General features: G+C 36.0%; 1 protein-coding gene across 1 annotated transcript in view; it reads left to right on the top strand.

Annotated features, from left to right (window-relative positions):
* RERE (arginine-glutamic acid dipeptide repeats) overlaps positions 1–19758 on the top strand; it is a 423478-nt gene that overhangs the window by 243850 nt on the left and 159870 nt on the right. Inside the window, exon 11 of the mRNA XM_044667692.1 lies at positions 18806–18904. Within this exon, the coding sequence (XP_044523627.1) occupies positions 18806–18904 (99 nt within the window). The remainder of the gene's footprint in view (positions 1–18805; positions 18905–19758) is intronic.

Below are 19758 nucleotides of genomic sequence, written 5' to 3'. Positions count from 1 at the left end.
TAGCTGTTAAGTATGTAAAGGAGAATTTGGACTGACATTTTCCTATCCTCAGTTGTACCTTGAATTTTAAAGATTCTAATAAGCAGAAATGAGAAGGTGTGTGTTTCGAGCACCTTAGATAACTTATGCAAGTATATGAAGTTGGGAGATTGTATGTTAAATTCAAGGAACAGCTAAATATTTGCTCAATCAGTTCCAAGGGGGAAAGCTGAGGTAAGGATAGAATAATAAATATTTATTGGGTCATGGATGACTTTTAAGTGGAAGGGTGAGGATTTTGCGTTTGATCTGAAAGATATGGGGAAACAACGAAAGCTATTAATCAGACAAATGACATGAATAGGCATGCACCTTGAAGTAATTATTTTATCATACTAGAAGCAGGAATATGAACTATGAGACTAAGAAAGAATTGATGGGATCTTTAACTAGGGTGGGTGGCTGTGTGAGTGTTGAGATGTGGAATGGATGCAAAAGATAATATTATAACACATCAGAAAAATTCTGAAATCTCGTAATATCTGTGGATTTCTCACCTCCAGAAATGGGTGGAATATCCTTTCATATTGCTTCATTTGAGTTCTGCCTTATCTTTATAATTTTGTTGCATTTAAATTTTTTAATGTATTTCTTTCCATTTACATTGTTGTAATTATTTGTAGTTTTTTTCTTCATTAGACTTCTTTCCCTCTTTATCAGTTATTCAGTTCAATCTTTCCATGCTTCTCTGTACTCATCATATTCTTCATTCCTTAGAGTAGAATAATACTCCATTGCTAATAAGTAATAATAATAGATAAAGTAACATGCATTTATGTGCCATGACTTTTTTAACCATTTCCTAGTCATGACCTTTTTTTTTTTTTAATTTTTTATTTTAAACCCTTAACTTCTGTGTATTGACTTATAGGTGGAAGATTGGTAAGGGTAGGCAATGGGGGTCAAGTGACTTGCCCAGGGTCACACAGCTGGGAAGTGTCTGAGGCCAGATTTGAACCTAGGACCTCCTGTCTCTAGGCCTGGCTCTCAATCCACTGAGCTACCCAGCTGCCCCTCAATGACCATTTTATCTACTTTTTCTCGAATTCTTTGATATCACATGGGAATTTTTTTCGTATACTTTACTTCCTTAGGCTATAAACCCTATCATTAAAGATCTGTTCATTAACAATAGTTTTATACATTAAACCATTATGATTTTTGATCCTCATACCAACTCTATATGGCAGATAGTACAAATATTATTTTCCATGCAAGTAAAATGAAGCACAGAGAAGTCATGAGATTTTGCAAATGGCACACACACAGCCAGGAAGTGGCCAACCTGAGATTTGAACTTAAGTTTTCTGCCAGTCTTTTTTCCGCTATATTAAGAATACAGGTTTCCCCTCACTTCTTCCTCCTTTTAAAAGTGGAAGTTAACTTTTTGAAGTTTATATGAATTTTGGAAGGACTCTTATTAGCAATTCTGCAGCTTTGTCTGAAGTTTAACTTCAAGCCTTCTTTTCTCTTTTTAAAAGAGAAGTAATTAAGTACTTTAGAGAATAAAACCAATGAAATTCATTCCTGAGTTTATTTTTAATGTTCTTCATCAGGTGATTCTCCTATATAAGAGAGAATTGAGATATTTTATTTTGATAAATATTGTTTTCTTCAAAATTTTCTATTAAAATGTCCTTTCAATTTCCATTTTTATAATTCCAGTTGAGTATATTAAGCCTCTAAATAAGTGGTTCCCAAACTTTTTTGGCCTATCACCCCCTTTCCAGAAAAAATATTACTTAGCCTCCTGGAAATTAAATTTTTTAAAAATTTTAATAGCAATTAATAGGAAAGATAAGTGCACCTGTGGCCATCACCGTCTTCCTGGATCGCTGCAGCACCCACCAGGGGGTGGTAGCGCCCACTTTGGTAATCACTGCTCTAAATACTTAAAAGAAAGCTTTTTCTTAACTACAAGTATCAAGAAAAGAATTTAAGGAACCTAATTTGGAATTGTAGGGAAAGCAGATTTTAGTCAATTATTCATTTAAAACATATTTATTAAGTACCTAGTACATGTAAGGTACTGTGTATTCTACTGAGAGAGTTCCATAAATGACTGATGATAATATATCATCTGGTATTTATATTAACATCTAACTGACTAAGCATTTTAAATCCCAAATTTTGAAACTAGTGAAGTGGGGAAGAGAATCTGTTGCTTATTCTACAGTAAATGCTAACTCACTAGTTCAGTCTTGGTTAAGGAATTCCTGTTTCTTCAATGAATATTGATAAGTAATATTTGCCCTACTTACCTTACAAAGCCAAATGTATTCCTATATGAGCACGATATTGACAGGTTCTCTGCCTTCCATGTCTTGTTTCTATTTAGATCTCTCCATACCAGGCCTCCCTTGTGTCTAGTGCTTCTTAATTTAGACAGTGCTCAATCTTCCTCCCCCATGTGCTTCTATCTTTTGACTCAGCTTTTCACTGTTGTCCAGCCACCCTCACTGGTCATAGGGTCATAATTTTAGAGCTAGAAAAGTGAGAAGAGGTCAAGCTCAGGTGCAGCTAAGTGGCGTAATGGATAGAAAGCCAGGCCTAGAGATGAGAAGTTGTGGGTTCAAACTGGCCTCAGGTATGTCTGAGCCGTGTGATCTTGGGCAAGTCACTTGACCCCCATTTCTTAGCCCTTACCACTTCTGCCTTGCAGCCAGTACCAAGTGTTGATTCTAGGACAGAAGTTAAGGCTTTTTTGTTTATTTGTTTGTTTGTTTTCAAAGAAAAAGAGGTCAAGCTCTTAATTTTACATAGGAAGGAGATGATGAGGCTCTCCATACAACAGAGATACAGTTTTAGTTTAGATATCTAATCCAGTTTCCCCTGCAACATGCTGGTTCTGCTTGGATTTCTGCCATCTCTCCCTATATAATACTCCTGTTCTCTATCTCTAGTTGCCCTTTGTAGAACCAGTGCTAGGGAAGGGAAGTGTACATGATCCATAAAATAGGTGTTATTTCTTTGCCTCATTGCTCTTTCTCCAAACTTCCACTGTGCATGAGAAATGTGACTGTTTGGGGCATCTGGGACTAATGATTAAGAATTAATCAAGGGTTAAATTATTCTACCTAATAGAGTTTTCCAGATAATTTGAATTTTACCTGTTTTAAGTGCATTTAAAAAAAAATGAAAGTGCTTTGATTTGGAAACTTTCAAAGACACTTCTCTACTAAACTGAACTGAATTGAACATTTGCCCAGTGGTGAATCCTAATGATTATACATAGTGATGCCATATGGTATTGCAGAGGAATAGAGAACACTTTGCCCCTTCACCAAATTGGCTATTCAGCTTTTGTTTGTTTCCTTCTTTGCTTTCAAGCAGTATTTTTTACGTTTTTATGGTTTTCTTTTAACAGATAATTCATATCCTTTTCTTTTTCATTTGCAGTTATTAAGCCCCTCCTATATACCATGCTTCATGCCATAATACATTAATGAATTCAGATCCCTATTGTTAAAAAATTTTTATTCTTTTGGGGAGGGAGAAGGACAACTTAAATCATTTGTCCCACAAGATGAAGGACTAGACATTTTCTTTCAGTACTCTTAAGCCCCATGCCATACCTAAGACAAGAATTATGCATGAGAGATAAAGAACTTGATAAACTTGATAAAGCTTTCTCTCCAGAACAAGATACTGAGAAGTTCTATGAGGTGACAAAATGATGAGTTACCATCTAAGAAGGCCAATCTCTAATGTTTAGTGATTATTCAGTAGGCTTCATATTGTAGCAGGGCACTGTAACCTGACCCACATGTTGCTGCTCTGAGATCCACTCTATAGTAGTCACAGAAGTTATGGCTTAAAGTGTATTTACTCTACATCAGTAGTATCAAACTCAGACAGAATGGAGGGCTATATACGTCTGCAAAATTCCTGTAGGCTTCATTTTCACTTAGTCATCTTGTATTTTTATTTATTTTATAAACTATTTCCCAATTACATTTTAATCTAGTTCAAGCCATGCTAGGAAGTGATACCTATCTGTGATACGTTGTATTTGATACCTTTGCTCTATAGCAGTGTAGGGGCACTTTTGTTAAACATTTTTTGCTCTTTATTATTCATTAAAAATATGCTGTGTAAAAAATTCGAGATATAGGGAAGTTGTTCAAGTTTGAATCTATAATAAATGTGTATTGTGTGGTTAAGGACTTGTCTGTATACATGTAACTCCTTTGTCCCATTCTTCCAATTGTGTGGGTCCACTGCTACAGTAAGTTTGTAGTGCCACCTTGAGGTAATTGAAAAGAGCCATTGCCCTTGTTATGTGGGTCCATGTTTTTCCAGTCCTCCCCTCTAAAAAGGACAGGTATTAGGGGACTTACTTTTGGGTGTTTGAATTGAATAAAAAAAATTATGCCTTTGGTTGTTGAGAGTAAATGGAAATGTTTGAGTAATCTTGCTTATCTTTGTGCTGGAGTAGTACCTTGTATAAAAATGCATAATAAATGTTTAAGTAAGCCAGGCTACACCTTGAGATACTGATAATTTTATTGAAATGACTTTCTTAAACACAGGATCATAATTAAAGGAAATGTAAGCAAAACCCTGATTTATTGATATCATAATTTTATTTGATATTGTTTGGGCTACTCCAACTTCCTGGTTGCATTGATTATACTTGTTGGACTTAATGTCATCCTTAACTTGTCCTATACATAAATCTTGATGAGTCATCCTTTCCTTTGTGCTATCAGATGCAGAGAACCTTAGTCTGGTTTAATAATTGCCAAACATTTTCTGCCTAGGATCTTCTTTTCAGTTCGGTGACCAGGTTTTCTCTTTTTATTCTGGAGAATTCTGACACTGCCAGCCTCTTAAATCATCATTTTAATAGAAGTAATCAATCAGCCCTTCTTCTTTCTTCCCTGCAGTCTCATCTTTAAAGTATATTCTGATTAAAAATAGGATTGATTTTCATTCCTGTGATATCTATAAAGATTAAAAATTAATTCACTATACGAAATGTTTATAGCATATACTCTGATTAAAAGATGAAAACTGTGTACTTGCACAACAATTTTTAAGCTATTAAGGCTGAATGTCATTGGCTGAAAATCATGGTTCACTGACTATAATTAATGGCTTAAAAAATGAAGTTCTTATCATTGATCCATTAATTTCTAACTCCATGTTCAAAATGGAATAGAGGGACAAGGCCTAAAAAAACCCTAAGAGAATGATGGAGTCCCAGAAATAGAAGCATCAGAGGCAGATGTCTTCTTCTGACTCCCTACTTCTTTGCAGCTTCTTTCACTGATTTGTTCCTGACCTTGTAGCTTCAATATTTTGGAATTTGAGAGTAGTATTTGCTTCTAAACACATTATCTTGGAATCTTAAATTAATACTTGGAATGTGGAGAATAGTTTTATTAATTTTAAAGAATTGAAAAGGGTATAGTCAAGGCTTTAACTGACTTTTGTGTTATGAAACTGGGTGTTCTCTAGAGTTGTCTTTTCTTCAGCAGATGCAAAAATGAAAAGAACTCAGCCCTAGTTTTTCTTTAAAAGAAAATGTTGTTTACAGAGAATGATATTTAGATGTCTTATGAACAGAACATTTGGATATTGCCTAGCTATTTATTTTCAAAAACTCTAAGCTGCTGAGAAATATGGTTTCAGAACATCAGCAGATTTGTCCTTTCTCTGCTGTGCTACGTTGGTGTCCTATATCTGCCATTACAGAGAAAATTTCAAAAGTAATGCTTGCTGAACACTATTATCATTTCTGGCATTGAGGGGTGCTAAAAGTTACTTTCCCTCTTTGGTTATTTCCATAGTAGACCAAATAGATGTGTTACTTTAGTCTTGAATGGCTTTACAACATTTTTCTCTCTTCCCCCAAGGAGACACCCTCTCCCCCACCCCCACTATTTGGATAATAATAATTTAATAAAACATCAAAGAGTATATGTTTACAGTTATTGTACTTATAACTCTACATAAAAGTACATGTTTTTATTCCTATCCTTGTTTAAAAAGAGTGGAGCAGTTAACCTTCAGTTTGATATTTTGCTCTCCTATCATCTCAATAGCATATCCTAAGAGGGCCTCATCTATTAACAGACTCTGAATTGTCTGAATGGCTTATGTATTTATCAGCCTTTTTTTGCATTTGAAATGCTGGCTGACACCTCCTGTGATTATCCTCCTCTTCTCAGGCTCATTTTACCTCCAAGGGGAAAGATAACTCCTGCATATAAAGCCCAGTTTATTTGGAAGCATCAAAAATTGCTTTGATAAAATGGGGGGATGATTATACATGGCTAAAAAATTCAGATTTGTAGCTAGTCTTAATCTTTCAATATTCTGAAATCTGCTAATATTTGTGGTCATTTTCTGGTTTAATTTTTCTCTCTTCTTTCTCTAAAAAGCCAAGTGGCCAGGTGAGATTGTTGTAGATTAATGATTTTGAGTTATCTTTGCAAAGACCTGAATAAATAAGGATAACTTCAGGTAACTTGTAGCCTGAATCAGTCAGTTTCTGTTGAAAAATAATTCATTAACCTATGGTATATGACCTGAAAGGAGGGAACAACTTAAAATATTTCATTGCCTACCACCTTTAGCATTTTGGAGGGGGAAATTATGTGGAGAAATAAAGTCCATATTGCAGTAATATACTATTTTCTACCCCTCCCACCTTTCTCCCCAGTGTCTGTACCAGACTTCTTGGACCATACTGCAAAGCCATGACTTAAGCCAGAAAGAAACCAAGTTAACATTTAGCTCAAAAAAGCTGGCATCTTATTTCTGGTTCTTGAACTGAATATACAAGATCCTTATTGGGTTCTGCTCTCCAGTTAGCTTTGTCAGAGCTGTGAGACCACATGTCTAGCACACAGGAGGAAAAAGAAATTCAAATAATTTTGTTCCATTTACTAAAGTATATAATTTAAACAGGAAATTAACATTATCTTTCCACTGTTTTTTAATATAATTGAGACTAAAATAGTATTTGGCTTTTATCTAAGTTCTTTGATAAAATGAAGAAAATAGTTGGGTTATGTTCCTCTGCCTAAGGAAGCAATTCATCAGCAAATCACAAGTCTGTACCTTCCAATTAGTTGTTCTAGTGTTGGGAAACCAGTTTATGCAGGATCTGATTAACAATAAAAGGCCTGGATTTTGGATTGGATTAACAAACTCTACCTTCAATGCCACAAATTATGCAGCGGGAATAATGTTAGGAAAGGTTGATTCCCTGGGAAGATATGCCACTTTGATACCTGATGAAAATAAGGGAAAGTCAGGATGCTGGAGAGAAAATGATGCAATAGATAGTTTCCTATTTGGCTCTTAATTTTCTTTATTGAAGGGTTCCCCCCTCCCACATAATATAACATAATTTTGAGAGTAGACATATTTTGCTGTTTCCTCTTTCTTAAAGGTTTTTCTTCCCTAAACCAAAAAAAAAAAAAAATTAATCTTGGGTCATTTTGTTCCAATGGCCATTTTGTCTATGTACCAGTGATAATTATCCACCTTTCTCAAGGGCTTGAGGTTGTTTATATATAATCTAACAAAGGAAATGCAAAATAGCACAGTAAATGATAACTTTTTATGAGGACTATGCTGTGCCATTTATCATGCAGCATTTGTATCCTGATCAGGCACAAGGAATTAGACCAGGTCTTTGACCTCTAGGAGCTTCTTTATCAAAGAAGGATGTCCTAGTCAAGAGTGCTACAATAGGATAGATATTTCAGGGAGACAGACTTCAATATCAACTCCATTAAAAGAGCACTTTCTGTGACTGTGGGCAAATCACTTAACCCCCATTGCCTAGTCCTTACACCCCTTTCTGCCTTGGAACCTATAAGGCAGAAGGTAAGAGTTCAAAAAAATTTTTTTTAAAGACCACTTTCTCTTACTTTGAACATCTTACAATAGATCAGTTTGCTTTTGTGAGATAATAAACCCCCAGCCAAAGAAAGTATTCAAATGACACCTGGCTATGACTAGAAAAGAGATATTTGCCTTGGCTAAGGGACTCAATGAGATGATAAAATATCATATTATCTAAGATTCTGTGCTTCTAGGAAAGCAGGATTTGAGGTGTAAGTGATTTTGCATGGATAAATTGCATTTTACCTTAAATAGTGAATGAATGAAATATTTATTAAATTTTATTAAAAATTAGATTCATTGACCAGTTTTGAAAGGCTACCTCATCGTATTATATTACATTTGGGAATGTTTGCAAGAGCCTTTTTATGCTCAGTCAAATGGAAGACCACATGAAAACATGTTTTCTATGCAAATATTGCCTGTTTCCCATTACTTCCTTGTACTTGTTTTCTTATGCCACCATCAAAAGAAGCAATGTCCTTTACTTCTTTAGAGAGAGAAAACATGTTTAGTTGGTCTGGTAGAATGTACCACTAGATGGTACTAGGTGGTACAAAGAATTAATAGCTTTTTTAGGGTCATTGAAACCTGTCATCTGCTCAGCAAAGTGATAGTCTTGTATGTTCAGTGACTATTTAGTACCTTCCGGTAATTAATGAAGTGATTTGCTTCTATTTTTCTACTTCTCAAGGGATGTCATTCTAGAGGTGTGTTTTTGATGTTTAAATATTCACTCACAGAAATTATTAAACCTCTGATGCTTTGTATTTAATTTAAAAAACCTATTATAATTTTTTTTAAAAAACAGGTGGGTCATAATGAGTCTGGTCTTCTTCTACCAGCCCTTTATTGTTTTTCTTTTTAAATATAAGATTTTTTGGATGCCTTTTGGTTTTATATCATCCTTTCTGAATATGGAAGGCTCCTTCTTTGTTCCCTTTGAACTCTCCTTTCCCTTACAGTCAAGATGAAGGGATGAATGAACATGTGTTGTTACTGACCCTGAAATAAGGATTGTGGTGTTTTTCTGAGCATTGGTATATTGAGGGAAAAGAAGAGGGCCTCTATCTTATAAGATACAGTGACAAGTCAGTATCTTTGCCAAGAAAACCCAAAAATGGGGCCTTGAAGAATCACTGAAATGGCTGAAGAACAGTAGCTTAAGTGGCTATGGAGAAAACTGCATCTTTCTCTTACTCTGCTTCTTTTTCTTTCCCAAGAAAATTCAGATGGATTTTTAGCAATTCTTTCCCATGCATAGGTAACAAATTTTGCACTGAAGAAAGGCTCTGAAATCTAGCTACATTCTTAATGGGCTCTAGTTATTCAAAATTATGCAGCCTACCTCAGATAGACTTTTCTATAGCCTTCCTAATGAATTATAATTGCCAAAGGATGCTTTGCTAGAGTTGAAACCACCAGATGCAATGCCATTTTGATCTAAAAAGGTCACAGTCAAAGGGACATTTAAATTAAGTTATAAATTACAATTGAAGAACAATATTTTGATGTGTGAGACCAGAAATGTCAGAGCAGGGAGATGTAATTCATGGGTTCATTATAGAACAGAGGTGCCTGACAGCTGAGCCATGCCAAAAGGAAAATTTATTTGCAACATCACGAAGTCAGAAAATGGCAGCTCAGATGAGAAGCTAGAGCAGGAACTTGAAACCTGGTGGTAATAAGCAGTGTTTATGCTAATAATATTTTCTAAAAATTCAGAGATGTTTAATGACTATTGTAATATATTGTAATACAAATGAAACATGTGCTCATTTGGATTTTTATTTAAATTAAAGCCTTGTGTTAGCTACATAAAAATAACACATTTTGTGAAGCAGGAGTTAAGGCTGATTTCTTCTATACCTATGTGTGTGGCTATAGGTCTGCAAACTTGCAGATTATTTCGGCTAAAAGGTTAACAATTAACACAATGACATGGCTTCATGACAGCTCTGAAGAAGGGCAATAATTTAATGTTTATGGCAATACTGTAAAAAGTTCAATCATGAGTTAATTAAACTGTAGGCAGTCATCATTAGGTGTTATTTATTCTTTTGAGTAGCTTGCCAATAAATGACTTACATATATTAAATTACTGAGAGTAATAAGCAGTGGAATGATCTGTCAGGCAGAGGGAGAGAAACAGATTTAACATCAGCAATTATGAAGAAATGTTTTTTCTTCTTTTGGTGTGATCCTTTCCTTATGCTAATCATGAAGAGCTTAGAACAGTGGTGTCAAACTCAGATGTAAATGAGGACCACAAAATCATCCATAAGCATCCCTGCAAAGCTGCATTTTGACTTCATATATATTACATATTAACATATCTTATTGTTTTTTATTTAGTTAAATATTTCCTAATTATATATTTATCTGGTCCTGCCTGTACTCAGGAGTGTTTTGGCTGTGGGTTTGACACCTAGGTTAGAAGGTTTCATGCAAATAAATGTATTCAGATCATCAGTCATTAATCTCACCTTTTCAGGTCTCTTTTTATTCTGAGATGATGGCCCTTTATCTAAGTCAGGACTATTATAGTAATAAGTGGTCTTTTACATTTTTGTAATATTTTTAACTTTCTATAGTGCTTTTGCTATCTAATTTTAATTTCATAATCATATTAAAGTTAAGGCTTGTTCCCATTTGACAGATGAGGAAATTAAGATACAAAGATTGTTTTAATGGTTATTTTAATTTTTGAACCCATATAAATAGCTAATAGCAGACTAGAGAATAAAATATGTGCTTTTCAATTCCCATTCCTTTATTTTAAAAAAATGTCACAAGTTTTCTGAGTTCTAAGAAGGTACTCATACTCTTAACATTTAAAATTCCAAGGTCTCCCAGGTAAATGTGATTTGTTCTGGATGACTCAGTATAGGGGTAAAGTGAGAGGGAAAAAAATGTCTAGCAATACTTTAGATATTCTTACCCTTTATCATTAAGCGTCCTTTTTTAAAGATCATAAACAGTAATATTGAATATCAGTAAACCCTCTAGTAATTCTAGCAAGAAACAACTCATTTTTCTGGCCTACTAGAGGTATATATTAAAAAGAAGCAGCTGTGAGGGGAGTAGTAGGTACCTGCAGCCTCTGGGCTCTGAAGTAGGGATTGTCAGTGCATTAGTGAGCAAGCAGGAACCAGAAGAAAATCATCAGGAAGAAGTTTGCTCAGACCTAAGGGAAAAACCCCCCAAAAAGGAAAGGAGAGCTTGTATTTGAGGAGTCTGTTATAGTCTTAGTTTGAGCTATATCCACTGATATGGAAGTACAATCCCAAAGCTGATGGGGATGATGAGAAATTAGATGGATAAGCAAAGATCCTCTTGAACACTACAAATTTTTCGTAAGGTGATGCATTTAAAAGCAATACTTTTTCCTAGGTGATATTGTATAGGTAATGTATTTTCTTGATTTACAGCCAGACAAAGGAGTATTGATGTTGCGAGACCGTAATATGTTTTTTACTGGCTGTTTCCGGAGATTAGTAACTGATGGAGTAAAGACATTCCTGACTTCGGTCTTCCTTTTTGTAAAAATGCTTTTTCAATATCTTCAAATAGGAATAATCCTACTTTAAGAACATATTTAGTGTAATTTTTCTGAGCTCAGTTTGAGTGTGAATAGAACACATTAATTATCCTTTTCCATAATTTATTTTCCATATCTGGAAAGTAAACCTAGAAAATAAAGCCAGGAAAGTACAAGGCACTTTATTATGGTCTGGGGATACAAAGCCCTTAGAGAACTATACGAGAGGCAGCTAGTGAAAAGCATGAAGGTGGGATGATGAAGTGTTGTTTCTGAGAAAAAAAGCAAGGTTCCTGCAACACAGGGTACCTTTTAGGACATTGAAGTATAAGGAAAGTTAGGAAGGAGCCAGGTTGTGAAGGACTTTAAATAGCAAATAGGGATTTTCATATTCGACCCTAGAGTTTGTTATGGAGCTGTGATAGAGAGATCTTTACTTTTGGTAAGTCACTTGGGCCTCTAAATAAAGGATGGGCTGGACTGGGGAGAGACTTGAGGTGAGACCTTGAGCCAGCAAGGCTTTTTCCATGGTTCACATATGAGATGATGAGAAGAGAGCCAAGAACAGAGAAAGCCCTATGGCAGGTTTACATTGGAGGCTATAGCCTGGATGTGGATTTGGCAAAGGGGACTGAGAAGAAGTAGTCTGATAAGTAGGAGAACTAGGAGAGAGTGGTGTCTCAGGAACCTAGAGAGAAGAGATTATCAAGGAGAAGAGAGAGATCAGCAGCTGTCAAAGGCAGCAGAGAAGTCAAGAAGAATTAGTGAAAATAGGCAATTAGATTAGGCAACTAAGAGATAATTGGTCACTTTGGAAAGAGCAGTTTTGGTTGAATGTTGAAGTTGCAAACCAGACTGTAAAATTAAGAGCATGAGAGAAGTGAGGGAGATTCTGGGCCTTCAGGAAGAGTTTAAGAACAAAAGGCAGGAAAGATGCATGATGATATTTAGTGGTAATGGAAGGATCAAGGGAGAGTCTTTTGAGGATGGGCAAGATATAGCCACATATGTGGGTGGTAGGGAAAGAGCCAGTGGATAGAAGGAGAGAGAGAGGGGCTGAAGTTAATTAAGTGAGAGAATTGGAATGATAAAGGAGACTTTCTGCTGGAGGAGATATGATGAAATGGGATCTCTTTTACATGTTCATGGCAAGTAAGGCCACCTTGTTATATAAGGTGAGAATTTAAAAAGGAGATGGTGGTAGAAGGCATCATCTGGGTAGTATGGGATGAGGAAGGGAGAAGGAGTTCTTGGCATATGGTCTCATTTTCCTCCTGAAAATATGAGGTAAGGTCCTCAGTTGAAAAGGAGAGGGGGAAACCATGGGAGATTTGAGAATTGATTAAAAAGTTAGGAGGATATTCTGTGGAGAATGGGTTAGGGGGCAGCTGGGTAGCTCAGTGGAGTGAGAGTCAGGCCTAGAGACAGGAGGTCCTAGGTTCAAACCTGGCCTCAGCCACTTCCCAGCTGTGTGACCCTGGGCAAGTCACTTGACCCCCATTGCCCACCCTTACCACTCTTCCACCTATGAGACAATACACCAAAGTACAAGGGTAAAAAAAAAAAAATTAAAAAAAAAGAGAATGGGTTAGTGAGTTCATAAAAGTTATAATAGAATTGCCAAGCAGAGTTGAAAGCCCAAAGTTGAAAATAAGGTTGCATAACAAATGTGTTGCATGGTTTTCTTCTCCTTCAGTCAGCAGCATGTATGTATAGGAATGAAAGCAGCAGATGGTAGGAGGGATCAAGGCTAAGGCTTGGCAAGACATAATAGATGTGATATTAAGGGGACAAGAGATTTAAGAGTAGATGACAGGGGCCAGCTGGGTGGCCCAGTGGATTGAGGGCCAGGCCTAGAGATGGCAGGTCCTGGGTTCAAATGTGACCTCACTTACTAGCTGTGTGATTCTGAGCAAGTCATTTAACCCCAATTACCTTAGCCCATACCGCTCTTATGTCTTAGAACCAATACTTAGTATCAATTCTAAGACAGAAGGTAGGAGTTAAAAGACAAGACAAGAATGAGTTTGTGAAGGGTTTTAAATGGGAGGAAGGGAGGAGACAGAGAGAGATAGAGACAGAGAGAGCCAGCCTAAAAAAATTTTTGAATAGAAAGACTTGTGTTCAAATCCTGCTTCTGACAGGCTATTTAGAGAGAGAGAGATGACAGTATAGAACTGTATTCGTTCACCCATTAATCTGGGAGAGAACTGAGGGGATGAGAAATCTGAGATCATTGTGTTATTAAAGAGCAGGATTTGATATGAGGAAAAGAGGAAATCAAGTAGATTGTGGTCAGATAAAGGGATTTCAGAGTTCTTGAACATGGAGGTAGTCAGACTATTCTGTTTATGGCCAATGAGAGGGGAAATGAATAAATTAATGAACTAGGGTTTTAATGTTTAAGGGCACATCCATATGTTTGTTGAGGTCTGTCATATGAACGTAGGAGTTAGGGAGGAGAGAAGGATTATAATACAAATGTATTACTACTAACAAGTCTTAGTTGTTTTCTTGTTGAGAAATATAGAGGTGTCTGGCAGTGTGGAATACATAATGTCTGGTGTGCTGGTGAATATTAAAGAAGACATCAATTGTAAATTGTCTTATGCATTAGCTATGTTGATTGACTTTAAGATGAAATGTAAATAGATATTTTATTTGGTATTCTTATGTGTGCTATATTATTGTCATTAGTTAAAGCATGACAGTATTCGTAATTATCCTTCCTTCTGCATTATCCCACTGTTGTACAGGTTAGGGCAGCTAGATTCATTTAATAGACCTCTTCTAGTCCATGTCTCCAGTTACTTACTAGACATGTTTACCTGAATATCTGTCTAATTGACATGTTGAAAATCAAGGTGATTATCTTTTCCCCTTAGTCCCACTTGTCCTCTTAATGTACCTACTTCTGAAAATGACATCATTCTTTCAGTCACCCATTTTCCAATCTACTCATTATCTTCAGTTTCTCTCTCTCTCTCTCTCTCTCTCTCTCTCTCTCTCTCTCTCTCTCTCCCCCCCCCCCCCATTAGTTGCCAGTGTTTGTGTCAGTGTCTCAGTTTTACTTTCTCAGCATCTCTTATATACCTATCCCTGCCCACCCCCCAATTTTCTTTGATGTTCTATAAATCCCTCTAGTTCAGGACTTATGAGTTCTCACCAGTGCTATTGTGGTGGTCTTCTGAAGAGTCTTGGAGGGTCACACTTTTGTTCTCTAATGCATACTTCATAGAGATGCTTTAGTGATAAAGCCCAGATCTGACCATGCCATTCTCCTACTCAAGAAGATTCAGGGATTCTTCATTGCCTTTAAGGTGAAATGTAAACTAATTTGGTTTTTAATAATTCCCTTCAGAGGTTAGCTCCATTCTACCTTCTTCCATTTAACTATCATCACACATGTGCGCCCCAGCCAAACTTCAGCTAATCATAGCAGAAATTCCCTGTCACTCATACCTGACATGTTTTTCCTCTTCACTTCCACCCTCTGTTCTAGTACTACTTCCTTCAAGAATCCCTTAATGATTCCCCTATGTGTGATCCATTCTATACCCTAAACACTGTGTATTTATCTGTCTATATCATTTACTTCAGACATATGTTATCATTCCTCTAGTTTATGTGTTTTCTGAGGGCAAGGGTTTTTTTTTTCCCCCTGGAACTTTGCACCATGCTTGGCACATAGAATACCTTCTCAATGATAAAGAGTTAATGACTTGAAACAACGATTGGTAGTGTATAAGATAGTCTATTTCTATTAAGATTATTTTTCTCTTTGAGATCTTTCTGGAGTATATAGAAATATAGCTGAAATACACAGCAGTTAATAAAAAACAATAGGTATTCTATCTTATCTAAAAAATAAGTCTACGACTTAGTTTAGATCAGAAATTGTTAACTATTTTTTAGACCTCTTCTCAAAATCTTTTTGTTTATTTACTTATCAAATTACAAAGAAAACCAATTCTATTGAAATATAGATATTAATATACTTTAACAATTTCCCAGGCCCCAATTTGAGCCCTTGTTCTACGCAGAAAAGAACCTGTTATTAGAGATGGGAATAATTTAAGGTGTGTGAACGCGGGGCAGAGGAAGGGAGAAGGAGAATGGAAAGGGAAGGTCTCTCTTCAGAATGCTAGTCAAGAAATAATCCAGTGACTAAACTGCTTCTGAATCTGATTGTCAATTTAGTAATATGCCAAAGATTTTTTGTCTTTTTTTTTTTTACAGTAAAAACATCTAGATTTAGACACCGTAATTATCTTCCAGGATTCATTAATGCATGTGAAGTTCTCAAAAAGGTGACATTTATCAGATTCATTGAGGAGGAAAATCTTATATTAACCTTCTTCAAAAGTGGAATTTTATGCTTATGCATCTAAACAGCATGCTAGAGAAATTATAAAAAGCAGTTTAATTTCTTATAATGTAATTCAAAGTATGAAAAACCAATTTCTTTATGTTTTCACCAAGCTAGTGCCATACTTTAAAAAAAAAATCTTGACTAATTCAGAAGAATAATACGTGAGTAGTTAATGGAAGGAGAAAGGAACAAACACCTATTAAGTGCTTATTATGTCTTAAAATATTAATTTCATTTTATCATTACCACTCTGGAAGGTAGGTGCTATTATTGTATTTCTATTTTACAATTTAGGACAATTCAGAGTCTTCAATTAGGCAATGTCTGGGGCTAGTTTTGAATTCATATCTTCTCCACTCCAGGCCCAATGATTTATCTGTTATGCTACTTTAATGAACATAAATGCAGTGATAATTCCTTTCCCATGGATCTAGATGTTGTTTCCTCTTGTAGTCGCTCATATTTGCTCTGTGAGCATAGGAAATAATAGCTTAAATCTCACTTTCACTGCTAATGAAATAATCTCAAGAAAGAAATTAACACTTACGTTGTCTAGAAAGTATAAAGATCATCTCACTTCTGTACTGAATTTATATTCATTATCAAAAAGGATGTGACTCTTTCTCTGTGCTAGAACCCATGCTATATAATGTAAGTATAAAATTAAGCATAACATCTATTTTGGACATTGCCTAGAGTAGATATCATTCAGTTAATTTCATCTTCATCAAGAGTTTAGTTACTGGGGCAGCTAAGTGGTTCATTAGATAGAGAGCCAGATCTGAGGATGGGAGGTCCTGGATTCAAATCTGACCTCACTTGCTTCTTAACCTCATACCTTTCCTAGCTGTGTATAAACATCCCTATTCTTCACTCACATAAGCTTTCATCACCTCTTATCTGGACTGCTGTAATACCTCCCAATTAGATATCTTACCTAAATTCTCTTTTCATTTCAACCTCTATGTTAACACCAGAGTGATTTTCCTAAAGTATAGAGCTGATCATGTTGCCCATTACTCACTCCCTATTACTAATACCTCCCAATTACTTCCATGATCAAATAAAATATCCTCTGTTTGGTCTTTAAAAGTCTTCCTAACTGTCCAGTCTTCTCATACCTAACTCCCCTCTACACACTTTCTGTGATCCATAGCTTTCTTGCTATTCCTCAAACAAGACATTCCATCTCCTATCTCTGCTTTTTGACTAGTTGTCTTCAATGCCTGGAATATTTTTCTGATTCTTGCTACTTGTCCTAATTTCTTTCCTCCATATATCTTGATTGTATGTAATCTACAGATTGTCTACTCCATATTAGATCTTGACCTTCTTGAAAGAAAAGACTATATTTTTGCCTTTTTTTTTATTTTTAGGGATTAGTATAGTGCCCATCACGTAGTAGGTGCTTAATAAATGTGTGTTGACTTCCTAGGGTGAGGAATGGAATTCCAAGTAGATGTACTTCGTGAGGCACATTCTCTCTCCAGTATATGCCTTTTAGTTGAGTTTTAATTTTCTACTTAAAATATTTCCTCTAGTGATTTGTCTTTTTCCCTGCATAGATATATATTTTGCTTCACCTCAAATCTCTAAATATTTTTTCATATATTATTTATGAATAATATAAAATGAATGTAAAATTTATTTATTTATTTGCATTTTTCTTTTTAAAGAATCTTTATCTTAGTACTTTTATTTTCAGTGGAGTATTCCTAATACTTGGGAACTTTAATGCTTTGTGATTCCATTGACCTTACTTGTCTGTCCATGTTCACATCTTTAGAACCTCCCTTATCTTAGTAAATGTCAAAATTAACTCTGTGAACTCCAGTGACTTCTTGTGGACTCCTTGATTAAAATAGAAGTTTATCTGTTTTGCTCTTATAGCTCTATACCACCTGGCTCCCAACCTATATTCCCACCTTCATTTATATTATTTCTTCTTCCACACTCGAGTTCTTGCCTTACTAGCCACTTCTTTGTTCCTCACAGAAAGAGGCTCCCACTTGCTTAGAATGCTTTCCCTACTTACTTCCTTTTAATTGGCCCTTCAATTTTTGCATGCAACCTTTGCAAATTTCTCCCCAACCTAAACTGCTAGTAACAGTACAGACTACTTTTAATTTAACTATTGCACATCTTTTTGTGTTTATTCACTTTATATTTCTGCTCTTATAATTACATATGAATTTTGTCTCTCTTATTAGAATGTAAACTTCTTGCAAGTACAGAATGTTTTATTTTTTTGTACTTGTATCCCCCAACTCCTTGTGCTTAAATGCTTATTGTGTGATTGATTAGTCTGCAAGTAATTTTGAAGCCTTACAACTGCGCTAAGTGCTGGGATTACTGAGGAAAGACAAAAAGAGTCCCATCTCTCAAGGAGTTCATGTTCCAGTAGGGGAGTCATGTAACTAACTAGGCAAATATAGTTTTTATAAAGAGTAAACTGAAAGCACTATTAGAGGGGAATGTACTAGCAGCCAGGGAGACAGAGGAAAGGCTCTTATAGAGAGGCTGCTAGTTGGTGCAGATAGATCACTGAGCTTAGAGTCAGGAAGTCCTGAGTTCAAATGCAACCTTAGACATAGGTATATATATATATGGTCCTGGGCAGGCCATTTCACCTCTGACTGCCTCAAGTTTTCTCATCTATAAAATCAGATAATAAAATCACCTACCTCCCAGGATTGTTGTAAAGACCAAATTAGGTGTTACTTGTAAAATATTTGCACCTTGTTTAACTTAATGTGCTATGTAAATATTACCTTACCCTTCTGCTTTTCCAAGGAGGGAGCAGTTTATGTAGGTAAAAGTGGTGAGGGCAAATGGAACTCAGTTTATGAAGACCAGCCTCCACTTTTGTCCATTTATTTAGTCTCTTTGACCTAGCACATACAGACAGGTTGCTCTTTTGATTTACCTATGGTTTATTAGTTTATAATTTCTGAATGAAATTTTGATTCCTTTTTTTTTTTTTTTTTTAGCTACATGAAAGCAACTATGATGCTGGAAAAGCTCTACAGCGCCTGGTAAAGAAGCCTGTGCCCAAACTGATTGAGAAGTGCTGGACTGAAGATGAGGTGGTAAGTCAGAACTGAAAGGCCTGAGTAACTAGGTGGTCATCTTCCCCTTAGCAATAGAGTTTGGGGTGGGGGTGGGGTGGCTGGGGCAAGGGCTTGGGAAATGGATGATGAAGATGATACAAGGGTCATTTCATTTCTCAATGAGTGAAGCCAGTGATCCTAACCAGTTAGAGTCTATTTGACTAGGAAGGGAAAAGTACCCTGAAGCCTTCCACTTGTACAAACTGAAGGATGTCAGTGTTTGGACTCCAAAGTGTACAGGGTACATCTCTGGTTCATGCCCAAGGGGAAGACTCCTAGAAACTCATGGGAATAATCAGAATTTTCTCTTTAAAGAGTGTATCTTTCTGGGCAACTTGGACTTTGCTTCATAATGGCTTTGGGACCATGTCTCCCAATCTGGGATTACATAATTAGGTGATACCCATTATCTTGGAACAAGAAGCTTTTCTTTCTTTTTTTCTTTTTGCAGTTCTCTCACTTTAGAGGGTAGAGGATGGGGAGCATATCATTTGAATATCGTAAAAATATCCCATTCCTTATGTCAAAGTAGCAATAGAGAGTAAGGGGAAGAAATGGTTTGTGAGCAGAGGGGAGCCACAGCTGTAAGCACACATGGACATACAGTCAGCAGATGAATAAGAAATCCAGCTTTCCTCAGGTGGTGGTTTTTTTGTTAAGACTTGAGGAGTTATTGTGCTTTTGCAGTTACAGATGTAGAGATCACTTAGTGATGCTTGTCCTCAGGCTGGCTCAAGCGCCCATCTTCTAAGGAGTGGGCTCAGAAACACAAGTGAACATTTCATTTCACTGTATACTTCACTAGTCTCAGAAGTGAACATATATTAATGTAA

The sequence above is a fragment of the Gracilinanus agilis genome, chromosome 3 (genome assembly GCF_016433145.1).
Source record: "Gracilinanus agilis isolate LMUSP501 chromosome 3, AgileGrace, whole genome shotgun sequence".
NCBI lineage: Eukaryota > Metazoa > Chordata > Mammalia > Didelphimorphia > Didelphidae > Gracilinanus > Gracilinanus agilis.
The sequence above is the reverse complement of the archived record's forward strand: the minus strand, read 5'-3'. Positions and strand labels throughout refer to the sequence as shown.